Here is a 17,039-nt window from a genome sequence, read left to right as displayed (position 1 = left end):
GATTTAGGGCGTTAACTTTCACTCTCAATATATTTTCACAAACACAAACACAAGCACAAGTTATGAATCAATTACACGAAACGAATATATTATATTTACAATAATAATGTGACGAATTTCCCACAATGACATATTCAAAAAATAACAAATTAAACAAATAGGAGTTGCTAATTATGGATCAACTATCCAAACGAAAAACAATGATCTGTCTACAATGAGATCTGTTTTGCAACTGAGCTCAGCTCCGGGCTGCACACGCCTAGAGTGGAGGGGATGGCTCAAGTCGTGGGAATGAAAACGATAACAGGACAAAATCTCTTCCTCAGCACTATGTAGCGGATAAAGGAAAACTAAAACTACTATACAAAGAAACTGGCTTGAACAATATTATTGTATTTTTTTCTGATAGGGCTACTCTTGAATATAAATAAAAATAGAAATCTAAGTACACTTTTTAAAATTGTTTACTCATATATTGTTTTTGTTTATAAACATATATTATACATAAGGTAATTTGACAGTTGAATGTTTATTTTTACCTTTGATGCTAAGTACAACGCTCTTCTCATCAGCAGCTCTATCATTATAGACACGGCAAACATATTCTCCTTGATCTTCGACCTGAACATGTGGCAGTGTCAGAACCCGGTTGTAGTTGCTGAGTACAGCATTACGAGGCAACGGAGCTCCTTTCCTAGTCCAATTGTATGACGGAACAGGACTAAAAACATTAAAAAAAAGTAATAACAACGGTTTTCGGTTTCACGTTGAACGTTTCTTGGTAATATTCACTTCAAACGGTCAGCATTGGTTGAGTTGAAATTATAGACAGATTAAACACTGTATTCGGAGATGTTGTAGAATTTTCCCATTATAAAATATTTATTAAAATGTTTAATGTTTATTTATATTTATATGAAAATTATTTCAACTGAAGATGCCTTCAGACTTGAGTATAAAAACCCTTGGTTTAGTCAAAATTAAAACATTAGCCTACAAGACAACATATATATTGAGTTTCAATTTCATGGTGGAATTACTGATGTAATTTATGAGGAATGTTAACAATCTGAAGTAAATCTCTCTAATAATGCTGAAAAATACCATAGCAAGGTATAATCAACTGTAGAAAACATATTCTGTTTTAAAAAGCAAGAATACATTATTAAAACGAATTTGAGATACTTTAATTTGGACTTTAGTTTTACTTGGCCTTTTAAGCTGAAACGATACCCCTTCGAAGGATAAAAAATTGAGCATATTCTGGGGCAACAGCAAGCAAAAATGCATTTTCGAGTAAAAGAAATTGGTTTTATAACTTCACTACAATTTCTTCATTTCCTTGTCATGGGTAACAGTAAAATTCAGTCAAGTTAAGGATTCTAAAATCACGGTGATTTATAATATGATAATGCTACTTCTTTTATCATTCTACTACGGAGTCTATAACAACGAATTCTTCTACTAACCATAGTAGAATCTCACTATCACATATTGATAATGTGAGTTCTATCTTAGATATCTATATTTGTATTCTCCTGAGACCGCTCTGATAGCCACACACAGATCGCTCTCTGTGTGACCAGGCCCTCACTTATTCAAGAAACAATATTGTAAAAATGTTTTTTATAATAAACATTTTGATATGATAAATATCAGCTGACTATGATTATCAGAGTTTACTATGACTTGTTATTTTACAAGATATATTGTTTCATTCACTCACTTTATTTTTAACAAAATATCGGTTATCTTTATAACACATTTTACCATGCGAGTACAAATTTTACAATTTATAGTGATCAGTACGAAAGTAAAATATAATGATAAAATGCATAGCGATAAAAAGCAATACGTCACTTACAATGTGGATTTACTCTTAGAGGAAAGAATGGTCCATTTCTACCCGTATCAGATACTTGGCTTTGTACTATACAACTGTAGTTTCCTTGATCAATATTCTCAATTGCTGAGAAATACAAGGCACCGTCATAACTTACGAATACTCGCTTGTCTTCTTCCACAAAATTGGGGAAATAATCACGAACCCAATAATATTTGACACCTGCAAAATATAAATAATATAAGAAAACATGTTTTCAAATCTGTCAACAACATTTTTTTCTGTTATTCATAACATTCTAAAACTTTCATTTTTTCAACTATTTGATTGTTACATCTGTTCATACATTATACAGGGTGATTCTTAATTATGGTAAAATAATTTAATGCGTGATAGTAGAGGTAGTAGAAATAAGAAAAAAAGTTCTTATAAACATATATCCATAAACGCTTCATTAGCGAGCTGTACAGGGTGAAAGATTTCGACCGGAATTCAGTTCCTCTTGTGAAATACACCGATGCTGAATTGTTTGGGGACTAGTTTTTGAAAAACGTATGGTGGATTCATATCGAAAAATATCTGAAAAATTGAATAAAACTAGTCTGGAAGCTGTAGTGTGTGTAGTTTTTGAGAAAAAAGTTAAAATATGCAAAAAATCTAAGTAGAAAAACACAGACTTCTTTTTTTTTTTTTTTTTAAGATTACGTCCTAAAGACTCCAGTCATGGAGTATAAGACAAGTCATGTTATTACATAATAATTCTAACACTAAGTAGTTCAACCTAGTTTAGGTTTGAAAGGAATTCTTGTACACTATAAAAAGCTCTATCAACTAAATATTTTTTAATTTGTTTTTTGAAAATCTTCAAATCATCATTTACTTTTCAAGATTTGAGGTAGCTTGTTATAAAATTTCCTACCAATATAATCTGGTTTTTGTTCAAATAACCTACTATTGTGACCCATTATATGATAATCTGCTCTGTTTCGCGTATTATACTCATCAACATCTAAATTCTGGATCACACCACTCGTTTTCACATGCATTACAACTTCATATACATACAAAAGTTTGATGCCCAATAACTTTCTTTAATGACCAGTAAACAAATAATTTTTCGCAATAAAAATTGTAGAGAATTTAATTCTGCAAAGAATTATGTAAGCTGTGTAAACTAAATTTAAAAAAAGGTGAATAAAATGTATTCTTATGTAGTACATTACAGCACAAAAATTTGCTGTTTTATGAGGAGAGAACTAATAACTCATAGGTTGTAGATGATTGCAAATAAAATATTCGTTTTTTTTATGAAAAGTTTTATTATTATATGAAAGTAACATATCTAAATGACATTAAACTTATACCAAAAGACTAAAGATGATGATCAAAGTGACCTCCGTTGTTCTAAATGAATATGTTCAGACGTCTTATCATCGATTGTCGGACCCGTTCAAATATTCCAGGAGTCGGCTTTATCATTTCTATTCCGTTCAAAATCCTTAATCGGAGTTCTTCAATGGTATCAATCGGAGTATTGTATACTAAGGTTTTCAAGTGTCCCCAAAGATAAAAATCCAAAGGATTTAAGTGTGGTGACCTAGCTGACCATGGTACTAGCCCACCTCGGCCTATCCATTGATATGGAAACTTGTGATTCAGGTGTTCACGAACAGCAACACTGAAGTGTGCTAGAGCTCTATCATGCATAAACCAAATGTTTTGGCGCAACTGAAGAGGTTTATCTCCAAGTAAGATAAACAGCTCCTCTCTCAAAAAGTTCAAGTAGATTATGAAGTAGATGATCTCCTATGATTCATGCCCAAATGTTTACTGAAAACTGATGTTGTGGACGATTAGGATTGATGGCATGAAGATTCTTAGCTGCCCAAATATGCTGGTTGTGGACGTTAACGATAGCTGTTCTTGTAAAGTGTGCCTCGTCGGTAAATAAAACGGTAGTTTAAAAGTTTGGGTTAACAGGTTTTTCTAAAAACCATCGGCAAATACCAGCACGGGGAATACAGTCTCGTGGCGATAGAGTATGAACTTTATGGAGGTGGTATATATGTAATTGTTGCTCTTTTAGTATCCTCCAAATAATAGATTGATTGACATCAAACTGCACTGACAATTCTCTCGTGCTCTTCTCTGGATGTTCATAAATTTCATTAAGAACTTGTTCCTTTAACTCAACAGTCCTAGTGGATTGGGGTCTGCCAGCATAAATGTGTTCTTTGGACATCAAAGAGCCTGTTTCAGACAGACGTTGATGAATAATGGCAAAAAACCTTGAACTTGGACATACTCGGTTAGGAAGGTTTATTTGATACAAACGTCTTGCTTCAGTACTATTACAGTGTCCCATTCCATACATTGAATGCATGTCAGCTAATTCGGAGTATGAATAATGTCTAAAATTACCTGTCATTTTTTAAAAAGTTAACACTTAACACAAAAAAGCAAAGTGAGATGGTTACAAATAACTGGTTAATAGATTAAACAAAAAACACATCGCGGTTACAGTAGGCCTAACTTAAAGTTTGTTGTTTTGTTCAACAGTGAGCAAAAATATTACTGAAAATAATTTTCAGTTGATAATTTCTTTTAAATATTTTCTTATTTAAAACAAAATAAATCAACTGTTTTGGAACAGCTGTTATTTGAATCCATGTTTTATTTGCAATCAGCTACAACCTATGAGTTATTAGTTCTCTCCTCATAAAACAGCAAATTTTTGTGGTGTAATGTACTACTTAAGAATACATTTCATTCAACTTTTATTTAAATTCAGTTTACACAGCTTACATAATTCTTTTCAGAATTAAATTCTCTACAATTTTTATTGCGAAAAATTATTTGTTTACTGGTCATTAAAGAAAGTTTCTGGGCATCAAACTTAGAAGTATGTGTTTTTCTACTTAGATTTTTTGCATATTTCAAGTTTTTTCTCAAAAACTACTCACACTACAGCTTCCATACTAGTTTTATTCTATTTTTCAGATATTTTTCGATATGAATCCACCATACATTTTTTTAAAAACTAGTCCCCAAACAATTCAGCATCGGTGTATTTCACAAGAGGAACTGAATTCCGGTCGAAATCTTTCACCCTGTATAGCTCGCTAATGAAGCGTTTATGGATAATATGTTTATAAGAACTTTTTTTCTTATTTCTACCTCTACTATCACGTATTAAATTATTTTACCATAATTAAGAATCACCCTGTATGATAGGCCTACTTGAATTTCGGTTTCTACGCAATTCAGTTGCAATTTCTTGGATTATCATCTGTGTATAAAAATAGCATAGCCTAACTAAATAAAAATATTTTTTAAAACCATCTGGGTTTTCTGTGGGTTTTTGTACAATTAAGTAAGTAAGACCATTTAACAGATATAATCGGTGATCTATTTATTATAATCCTGGTAGCCAAAGAAATACATAAACGATTTACCTGGAAAGTTCTGAGGCGGATCACAGAATATCGCCTTTCCCCAGTTTTCTTTCCCATCTTGAGGGGATCGTTTCATATTGAATTCGGCTATGAAACCGAAGGAAAGTGTAGCGAGCTCAGAAATGATTGTTCCATACTTATTTGTGGCTTTGCAATGATATGAGCCTCTGTCTTTGTCCTGAGAAATCATAAAACATGAATATGAAAATTGATTGAATAAAACCAACCAAAATGTAATCAAATTATAATATTTTATTATTATATCTATATCTTTACATTCACTACATCTAACTTACTATTTATTTACAATGAATTTTCCTGTTCAATGAACAGGACGAGTTATAACAAATATGAAGTATTATTATAAATAACAGGTTCTACTCATAATAAAAATAAAATAAAATGATTCCATTAAAAAACACATTATACTACATTTAAAAACAATAAACTTTTTTAATTATCAAAATTATTTCAAATCACTATATATTTCTGTAATATAGCAGATTGAACATCTTTCTGAAAATGGATTAATTTCTTCAATATATGGTTTCAATTTATTTTTTAATAATTTAATAGGGTAGTAGGTTTTTATGAACATATAATGTGTTTTTTTTTCAAAAGAAGCATAGGCTAGTATCGGCTAGCATAGGCTTACTATCAAATAGTAAAATATTGCAAATATTGAACGGGAAACTGAAAGAAGTGATTTTCCTATTCCAATTATTCAAATTTGTAACTATTTGTAAGTTAATGGCTGACTTGCTGCGGTGCGGTAATGAGTGATTAGTTTCAAATTATTGGTATGATATCTGATCATTTGAACGGATGACATCAGCTCAATACTATTGTTGGGAAAGAAGAAGGTGATCAGTTGAGGTGAGGTTAGCTCCACTAACTAACAGCTATGAACTTCAGAGGCACTTTATGGTAGTTCGGAACTCGATTTGACTTTTAATATAGTTTTTTATGTTAGTTTATAATAGATTCGTTTTTAATATCATCGCTCACTTCAACCAGGCCCAAACCAAAGACTCGAATCAGTAGCATATCAACACTTTAAATAATAAGCATACAATTTAGTTCATTATTCCTTCTAGTTTCCGATAGAGTAATACATTTCCATTTGCGGAAATGGACTTTCCATCTTGTCTCGATTTTGTTTCATTGAAGACAGCATAGGTAATCATTAAGATTGATGTGGAGTACAATAAACGATGCTATTTCATGAAAAATTATGACATAAATCGCATTCCATCATCAAACAATAAGTATTGGCAAACAATTATAAGTATTGGCAAAAATATATATTTAATTTATTGAATCATTGACCACTACTTCCTTTTTTCTCTCAAATGGAATAAGCAGTCCTATACAACACTCTGGTTTCTCTGACGTCGAGCTTTCCAATTTTTCCATCGAACCTCTTCATGTGTTTCCGGTTGATCTTCTTTGAACTAAACATCTCCTTCCTTTTCTGTACGACTTTCATCTTCACGTTTCCTTATTTTCACATTATTTTCAGATACACTCTCCCCTTTCGGCATATACCTTTCTGTGCTCCATCTTTTCTATTTCGTTGCCTGTTTCTTGGTCAGAACCTTATTTTCTCACTAAATTTTTCCGATATTGCACAACTTTTTGTGGTCTCTTAATAAAAATTCGACTGAGTCATTGTCAATGTTGTAGAACCGTTCCATAATTAAATAAAAACACACATATGTTGTCAAATTCTACACAGTTTTATTCCACATCACCATATCACCTGTGTGGCCACGAAACCATGGTCGTGTACCGAATAAAACTGTGTAGAATTTGACAACATATGTGTGATTTTATTTAATTAAGGTCTCTTAATGCTCTCAGCATTCTTACTTTCTGAATAGCTTAGTCCAGAAAAAGCTGGTAGTACATTAGTAGTCTCTCTGAAAAACTAATATCTGAAATTCTAATAACTATAATATCTCTTATCAACTCATCATGCGAATTCACAAAATTACATTTTTGTGCTACCCTATGTAAATCATCAACTCGCTCATCGTCATGTTGGCCCCGTTTGAAAAAATGTCTCCCTCTCAAATGCATATTCTTTCCAAACCTCAAGTATGTATATGAAATGAACTACTACACTGTCCTGTTCGGCATCTCTCGTGCTCTTGGAGTGCTGTCATCCCTGATCTGGGACAGAGCCCTGGGTCTTCCCATCGAGAGACCAAAGTACTTCTCAACCGAGAAGCTCATCAAGGACTACAGCAAGTGAACGCAACTCGCTGACGTCATCTCACAGCTGCCTCCTCCTCCTCCGGTTCCATTGTCAACTGTTCCACAATCAAAACTCTCACTCCCCCCCCCCACCAAACGTAAAGCAATTTCAATTTAGGACCGCCAGCCCGCCCGGCTCCCTCTCAATAGCGTTTCAGGCAAACTCGATGTATGGCGAATTGAAATCAATCGTACTTATTGTACAAAACTGCTTAGAATGTTGACTGCTCGACCAAGTATGGCTGTAATTGAACAGTATCAACTAATAAAATTGAAAGTGAACTTTCTTATGTTTAGAATAATTGTACATTACTTGAAATGTATTGCTAGTTTGATACGCATATTTATTTCTAACTTCAGTCACAATGTGACTGGAAAGTTTGTAAATTTTGAGTTGTCCATATTAGTATTAAGGAGTGATCGGTTGAAGTATTTTTGTACTTCATTGTTTGTGTGTTTCGCTTTTACTTCAACCGATCGATCCTTAATACTAATATGGACAACTCAAAATTTACAAACTTTCCAGTCACATTGTGACTGAAGTTAGAAATAAATATGCGTATCAAACTAGCAATACATTTCAAGTAATGTACAATTATTCTAAACATAAGAAAGTTCACTTTCAATTTTATTAGTTGATACTGTTCAATTACAGCCATACTTGGTCGAGCAGTCAACATTCTAAGCAGTTTTGTACAATAAGTACGATTGATTTCAATTCGCCATACATCGAGTTTGCCTGAAACGCTATTGAGAGGGAGCCGGGCGGGCTGGCGGTCCTAAATTGAAATTGCTTTACGTTTGGTGGGGGGGGGGGGAGTGAGAGTTTTGAAGTTTTGATTGTGGAACAGTTGACAATGGAAGTTATATATATATATAATATATATATATATAAAAGTGTGTATATATATGGAGAGAATCCTTTCTCCAATTTTAGTCTAATTCTTTTTTGATTTCTAATTTTAAATCTCCTCTTTTCTATCAATTCATAAGCTACACTTTTCCTTATTCATAACCCACTCAAATCTTAAATATCCCGTTTGTAACCGCCCCTAAATACCCCATAATGTCCCCTGAATCTGTATCCTTTTTCTCTCCATCCGTCTGCACCGCGTAATCTGTGGTCTCTGCTGCTACAATTGACTCTCCGTGCGTACTCTGTGGTCACGACTGTTTGATTTCAAACTGTACCCACTCACTGCTCGGTTGAGGAAGGAAACTCAGTTTCCGAAAATTTCTGTTTCTAATGTAAGTTTTTAAGTGTTTTCAATCTATTTATGTCTTGTGTCTCCTGTTTTAATTTATATTACAAACTTTAAAGTGTCTTCTGTTATGTGCTATATATTTATATATATTGTTTTTTTTTTTTTGCTATGGCAACCACATCTGGCAGCCGTTGCACTACATAAGATATCAGGTTGGACGGATAAGTTAATGCATTACAACTATACACCAGCCAAGTAATAGATCCAAATTGAAAACTAAATTTTATCTGCATAGCATAAAACTAAAGTTTAAATTCATGAGAAATGAAAACAACTTACTTGTCTTGGTTCATTGATAAGTAGAGATCCTCCGCTAACCGTGTATCTTTTATCCTGAAGAGGGTCGATTTGAGTTGCAACTAGCCTATCGTTTTCATAGTCTTCTCTGAACCATTCGTATGTTGGAGTTGGATATCCAGCAGCAAGACAGCTGAAAAACAGTTCATAAGTTTCAGTGAACCACCTATATTCGCCATTAAAGCAATCCTCCCTTTTGCCGTCCAAGCGATGTCATACTCGGTACAAGCGGCATGGTGAGATAGGGAACGAGAGTGGAAATTCATGCTGGCTCACAAACATCGGTCTTCGTAGCACCACTCTCTCTCAATTGACGCGCTCACTCACACTCAGCCTCCTTTTTCTAGAGAAGTTAATTATTACACTCCATTGTCTACTCATTTTACAGCTCTGATAATAAATGGTTCATGCATGGACAAACAAAACTCTTCAGTACTCAAGTAATAATATTTTTGGAGTACAGAATCAACATTTCAATGTATTCATGATTATTATTATTGTGATACAGTCTATATATGTTAACATTTTAAAATTCGCGGATGGATGAACATGCTAATATATCAACCGGGTACATCCGATAAGCAGTTTCACTTACTTGCTGACGTTTCGTCATCATCTCAAATGACATCCTCGGAGCGCAGTTAATGCTACACTGACTCCTGTCTGTGTTTGGAAGTTCTTCCACATGGTCAAAGGGAGTACCTCCTCCCCTCTCCTTCTTCCACGTGCTCGGCCTGGCGCTGCTGGGTGAATGGAATTCCCGGAGAAGTGTCTGGCTTTTGTGCTGTGTTGAGAATGATTTTCCAAAGGGAAGAGATATTTGTACTGTCATCCCTTTTGTTAAGGCTCCCTTGTTCCTCTATTTCTGGGGCCTCTCGTACAATCCTAACCCGAAAATCTTGAATGTTGGCTATTTGTTTTGAGTTCTTAAAATTTATTTTGTGACCTGTGTTTTTTTTTCATGGTTGTAAAGAGCTGAAGTGGATTGTTTGTTTTTATGTTCAATTTGTGTTCCTCTATCCTGGCTGATATTCTTCTATTTGTTTGACCTACATATATCTTGTCACAATTCAGGCAGGGAATACTATAGAAGCCCTGATTTTCTAGTTCTAATCTCTGAAAGATTTTCTCTAGAAATTTCGAAATAGTTTGGAGAGGTTTGTAGACTGAAAGATTGGAAGAATACTGAAAAAACATCAAATCAAACCAGTCTACAAACCTCTCCAAACTATTTCGAAATTTCTAGAGAAAATCTTTCAGAGATTAGAACTAGAAAATCAGGGCTTCTATAGTATTCCCTGCCTGAATTGTGACAAGATATATGTAGGTCAAACAAATAGAAGAATATCAGCCAGGATAGAGGAACACAAATTGAACATAAAAACAAACAATCCACTTCAGCTCTTTACAACCATGAAAAAAAAACACAGGTCACAAAATAAATTTTAAGAACTCAAAACAAATAGCCAACATTCAAGATTTTCGGGTTAGGATTGTACGAGAGGCCCCAGAAATAGAGGAACAAGGGAGCCTTAACAAAAGGGATGACAGTACAAATATCTCTTCCCTTTGGAAAATCATTCTCAACACAGCACAAAATCCACACACTTCTCCGGGAATTCCATTCACCCAGCAGCGCCAGGCCGAGCACGTGGAAGAAGGAGAGGGGAGGAAGTACTCCCTGCGACCACGTGGAAGAACTTCCAAACACAGACAGGAGTCAGTGTAGCATTAACTGCGCTCCGAGAATGTCATTTGAGATATTGACGAAACGTCAGCAAGTAAGTGAAACTGCTTATCGGATGTATGATGCATATATATATATATATATATATATTATATATATATATATATATATATATACGGTCATGACCGTAAGACGCATAGTATCGATATATATATATATATATATATATATATATATATATATATTATATATATATATATATATATATATATGTATGTATGTATGTATGTATATATAGCACTCAACAGAAAACACTTTAAAGTTTTGTAATAAAAATATAAACAGGATACACACGACACGGATAGATTAAAAACACTTAAAAACTTAAAAACATTTAAAAACATTAAGTGAAGTGCAGATTTGAATCAGGTTCAAAAATTCTCGTTTAAATGTAAGTTTTCAAGTGTTTTTAATCTATCTGTGTCGTGTGTGTCCTGTTTATATATATATATATATATATATATATATATATATATATATATATATATATATATATCGATACTATGCGTCTTACGGTCATGACTATTCAGTACAAAACTACTCACAACATTTAACAAATAGCTTTTACTATATCTCATTTAGTTTTTGATATATCAGAGCCTTAAGGTATTACGTTTTTAAAAACACGTTTCACTCCAATTTCTTGCTATTTTTGACCTTAAACCTTTTGAACTATTGATAAAAAAAATGCTGATCATGAGCTTATAAAGGATTTTCTAACTCTAAAATGACTATATAGGTCGATGATCTTGGAGAAAATTTGGAAAAGTTTGACATATAATAGAAAAAATTCGGCAAGTAATATTAAAATTTGGAGGTAAGGCGCAGGATATCCATATCTTTCTGAACAATTTGGTTTCACTTTCATGATTATCGGTTGGAAAATAGTGTCCGAAGGCTTTTAATATAAAATGTATAATAATCTAGTTGATAAAGCTCACCTCAATGAAATGTCATTTGTAGTTCCTTTTTTTGATAGATCGAATACAACATTGACCGGCTGCTTAATGAAATATGGTCCCATTGGAATTCTGAGTGGATCATCGACTTCTAGACCATATTGGAAGGTGCGATCTTCTGTTACCATCATATAGACATTGGCGATAGGAGCTTCACATATGTACAATAGCATTTCTTCACCCGTCACTCTTTCAACTCCCCATTTGCGTAGAGGGTAAGAATAGCTGTTGAACAGAAATTGTATGCTCACAATACTATCTATCATATTATAAAGAAAAGAATTGGCTTATATGTGTACGGGATAGGAAATACACAACTGACGCATCATCGAGTCTGATCTACTGAACTGATCAGCTTGAAAATACTATAGGCCTTATGTTAATAATATAGTAAATCCTCCTCTAATAGTAGTTCATACAACAATAATGAGGATCTTTAAAGCACGAGTTGAATGTAGGTCAGGATAAGCACGTGTTAACATCTCACTAGTGCTTTACAGACCAAATAGAACTGCTGTATACGCTATTTTACGTAGGTAGGCCTAGCTATTCTACGACCACTCAATTGCTGACTTATGAGGTTGAAGATCAACCAACAAAACTATTTATGGTAATATTAGGTAAAAATAGGTGTAAAGCTATTTTATTTATTAGGTTATATGAGTTGAAAAATACAATTTGAAGGAATCAAAAAAAGGTATTTACCCAAAAATTTTAATTCTAATCAGAAACTCCATTAATTTCAAATTGAGGTTACATGCACATTCATTCAATTCATAAATTTTCACTTAAGCAACCAACAGTTCAATATAAACAAACTTTATAAGAGTTAACATGGTCGTAAATAAAATATAATATTTCATACAAAGAAAAATAATTTTCAAAACCTTAGATCTGTTTCAACACTAAAGTGATTCATGAATTGAGATAATAGATATTGTTTTCTATGGTGAAATGTTGAATACAACGATGAAGTTTTTGAAGTTAGTGTAATTATAAGATACAATGAATTTTAGTAAATTTGAGATGAATTGAAGCGATTTACCTGAAGGCAAGGTGAGGTTTGGGTTGATTGGTGAGAGTGCCCTGCTCGGGGAGGAAAGCAGAATCCATGTCAGTGAGTGCGGTACTGTCCCCTTCATTCACCCAGTACCCAGGGCTCTGTTCGTGAGCTCCAATATACCATCGTCTATGTTGAGGGTCTTCTTGAATAAGCCGGTTCACAATAAAACCGAGCTCCTCCAAATTGTTTATACTAACGAGATCTGACACATAAGCCTGCAAATCGAGTCAGAAGTGAGTCAGATTAGCAAGTATCTTAGTCGAAAACGTAGAGAGTTGAATAGGTTGAAACACTCGTGATAACAAAAGCTGTGAAGTTCAACGACTAAACGCTATGTAGTCAATCTACGCCAACCGCCGTCGGATTCAAATTATAGCTGTATTCAACAGTTTTCTTCAATTATGCAACCTTAACAACTTCAAATATATAACCTAACCCAAACATAGACTCAAATCAAAATCATATCATCAACCGGGGTGACTGTCCCACCTCGCGGGAAAATATTCAAAACCGTTCATCTCCAATCTCTGTTATCCGAAAACGATAGTCGTAGCCCTAATCTATAACGACGACGTTCTACTATTGATATCTTGACGGCTCTCGATAAATTAGTTGAACCATCGACATAAAATCAATCTACCTGTTGCAACCTATGATTTCGTTGTCGTAAAACTTAAAATTAGAAAAACCATTTCCAAAAGACTTATGATATCGGTGAGTATGATAAATTTTATTTTTGTCTTTTTATTATATTTCATTTTTTTGTTATATTGGAGATGAGGGTCGGACCTTAGATGAGAAACCATTATGAGATGAGAAAACCTTAGAGTTGAGCCACTGAGCCAGCTGAACTCAAAGCATCAACCAGAAATTTGATCAACTTATGCAATATATGTTTGTATGCTAAACTTATTACATATATAATATAATATAAGTAGACTATAACAATTTATAAATATTTCATCTTATTCAAAATACTAGCCAACGAGTATTTCTCATCAACTAATCAAATCTGAAACGCGAACTTCATCATTGTTTTGAGTCGGCTGTCATTGTTACAACTTTTGCCAACAAATAGCGCAGTCGACAGTGAACTCTGCTAACTGCCAGTTCAGAACTGTTTACTTTTTAGGTTATGCTGTAACAAATTGTTAACGGTCACGTAAGTTTTTGAAATTATTTTATTTGCAAGTTTTTATAAATGTATGTGGAGGAAAAATGTGTACATTACGAGTGAGGAATGATTTTTCTCCCTCAAGGAAATTGTTCAGGGAATCGAACTTTTCCCTCAGGGAGAAAAAGCTGTATTTTCCACTCCAGATATACAAATAACTATTATTGCAGATTCTGCAGCTATAGCCATAATGCCTCAACGGTACAAAAGATATTTGGGCAGCAGAAACAGAAATATTTTTCAATAAATAGTTTGTGATTTTTTGAAGTGGATTTTATTTGTTTTCAATGTTATTATTCATTTTAAAAGTTTGCAGTTAGTTTTACATTGTCTTGAAAATAAACTTGAATCCATTCATTTTTCAAAATTGTATGTCACCCCAACCCGTGGGTAACATTGTCCCTTATTTTCAAAAATATATTTTTCAAGTGAAGAAATATATTTATTTATGACGAAAAATATTCTTTGAACATTGCAGAATACAATAAATAATATTGCAAGTGATTTGTTTCAACTTATTGATTGCAAGCTATTTAAAATATCAACTCCCCAAAAATTGGTACACTCACCCGGTTTACTGTTATTCGATTTTGACTAGACAAATATTTGTCTAGAAAAGTAGAGACTAGGCTAGGCGCACACCAGTTATTCAAGACAAGACAAGAAATAATCAGACACGTTTAGTCCAAATAATTCACATTTTTGCTTATGATGCAACTCACACTGATTAGTCATTGCAAATAGACATGTATAAACGTGTCTTTCCTCCAAATCTAATCGGATGGAGTGTGCACCATTTCTATCAGTCATCATTAGACAAGCGGTAGTTATGGTCAGTGTAAATTCATTTCCACAGTGTGTCAGTGTAAATTCATTTTCGTAGTTGTGGTAAGTGTAAATTCAGGGTTCATGATAACTGATGATGAAAAATTTGTGTTGCTCGTTCAATCAAGAGAACCTATTTACAATCAAAGACCATAATAGGAATATGGTCGAAATAATTTTTTATAATAATTCAATAATAGCTTTTCCTAAAATTTGTGTTCTGTTTTGTCAATCTATTTTGCAGATTTTGAATGATTCCAATGTTAATCGTGTGTAATCATGAAATGTTTCTTCATCACTTTTCAGCTCTAGAGTAAAATTCTCCATATATATTTTTTCTTCCTCCCGGGTTCCTACTAAAGTGAGGTCCACGTTATAATGACAGTATTTTGATTGATTTTGGTGTTGCTATTCTTGTCTATCATTCGACAAAGCGGGTAGTACTATCCTTTTCTAGTTCCGCAATGATGCCAAATCAGTTCTTGACAATGTAGAAATATAATTAATTGAGGCAGAGAATCGGCAACGCTGTTCTCCTATCTTTACCCACTGCCATTATAACATGGACCTCACTATATATGGATGAATCCAGTGTTTCCTATTTGCTCAATTCATACAAAAAATGTGTGGAAGCAACCGATTGGTGATTCATTTTGCCTCCATGACAATAAAATAAACAATTGAAAATAAGTTTAGAATTGAAAATGAAAATCAAAGATAACCAAAATTAGAATACTATAAGATGTATAAGACATACAAAGCTTTTAATTCTAAATTATATAATGCAAACAATTGTATAATGTGCATAACGCTCTCAGGAAAATCAGATGTTGCCTCCATGACAATAAAATAAACAATTGAAAATAAGTTTAGAATTGAAAATGAAAATCAAAGATAACCAAAATTAGAATACTATAAGATGTATAAGACATACAAAGCTTTTAATTCTAAATTATATAATGCAAACAATTGTATAACGTGCATAACGCTCTCAGGAAAATCAGATGAAAAGTATAAAAGTTGTACATAAATTGAAAATTAACTAGGCCTATATAATGAAGAAGAAAAAATAGATATGACAGTTTACAATTTAATTAATATTGGAAAACATTTCTTTCTTACAAGCAAATCCACTCTGATATCATAAGCGCACCGGCAACAATTTCATGGTCCGACATGACTAATGTGACTGATTGGTGTGTGTGTTCAATAGGACTGAAGTTGTCTTGTCTTGTGTCTTGACTAACTGGTGTGCGCCTAGCCTAAGCGACCAACCATATATAAGTGAGGTTCACGTTATAATGACAGTATTTGATCAACTTTGGTTTTGCTATCCTTGTCTATCATTCGACAAAGCCGGTGGTACTATCCTTTTATAGGTCTTCAACGATGCCAATTACGTTTTTTACAGTGTAGAAATATAATTAATTAATGCAGAGAATCGGCATCGCTATTCTTCTATCTTTATCCACTGCCATTATAACGTGGACCTCACTATAGAGCCGCTGCATAATATTGGCTTCATATTCACTATTATATTATGCAGGTGTAATGGTGTCCTAACGTTTTCGATTCTATTTGGTGAAACATCAAGTAGAAGTGGTGACTGGCCTTGAGTGCCTATTACTATTTTAAAGAAAAAACCAACATCTTGAATATTGATGAGCCACAATTTGATGCCAACTAACTGAAAATGTCACAGATAGATTCAATAGGAGTTGACATCATAATTGCAGAGACTATGAGGTATAAGTCACTGCAGAGTGCAGATATGAGAAAACAGAAAAATCATATCAAGTGATTTTAGTAACTTTGCGGCAAAAGCTGATTAATGAATGGTAAATCATAACTCACCTGACAGTTTCTTCTTGCATCATTCCTATTTCGAAGAGGTGATTTGATAAAACGATAGCAAGAATTTTGAAATCTATGCCAATGTTGTGGACATGTCCATTCGCCGCTGCCTTCTTGGGTAATCTGGGTCCCACAAAGCTCAAAAGTAGCCAGTAGAATAAGGAAGTATTTTTCCATAACTGAGAAAAACAAAAACATTTGTTAAAATTTTGGTAAAATAACGGTCAATTAACAAGTCAAACTTGATTTGATCAACTAACCTCGAATACAAATTTTATGAGTAGTGAATTCTTACTAC

The 17,039-nt window shown here is 33.4% G+C and overlaps 1 protein-coding gene across 1 annotated transcript in view; it reads right to left on the bottom strand.

Moving 5' to 3' along the window:
• LOC111044849 (contactin) overlaps positions 1-17,039 on the bottom strand; it is a 104,163-nt gene that overhangs the window by 86,889 nt on the left and 235 nt on the right. Inside the window, exons 2-8 of the mRNA XM_039441866.1 lie at positions 16,742-16,920; positions 12,871-13,103; positions 11,808-12,050; positions 9,102-9,252; positions 5,299-5,476; positions 1,861-2,065; positions 540-763 (exon numbers count right to left, since the gene is read on the bottom strand). Coding sequence (XP_039297800.1) covers positions 540-763; positions 1,861-2,065; positions 5,299-5,476; positions 9,102-9,252; positions 11,808-12,050; positions 12,871-13,103; positions 16,742-16,918 — 1,411 coding nt within the window. The 5' untranslated portion in view covers positions 16,919-16,920. The remainder of the gene's footprint in view (positions 1-539; positions 764-1,860; positions 2,066-5,298; positions 5,477-9,101; positions 9,253-11,807; positions 12,051-12,870; positions 13,104-16,741; positions 16,921-17,039) is intronic.

The sequence above is a fragment of the Nilaparvata lugens genome, chromosome X (assembly GCF_014356525.2).
Source record: "Nilaparvata lugens isolate BPH chromosome X, ASM1435652v1, whole genome shotgun sequence".
NCBI classification, from domain to species: domain Eukaryota; kingdom Metazoa; phylum Arthropoda; class Insecta; order Hemiptera; family Delphacidae; genus Nilaparvata; species Nilaparvata lugens.
The sequence above is the reverse complement of the archived record's forward strand: the minus strand, read 5'-3'. Positions and strand labels throughout refer to the sequence as shown.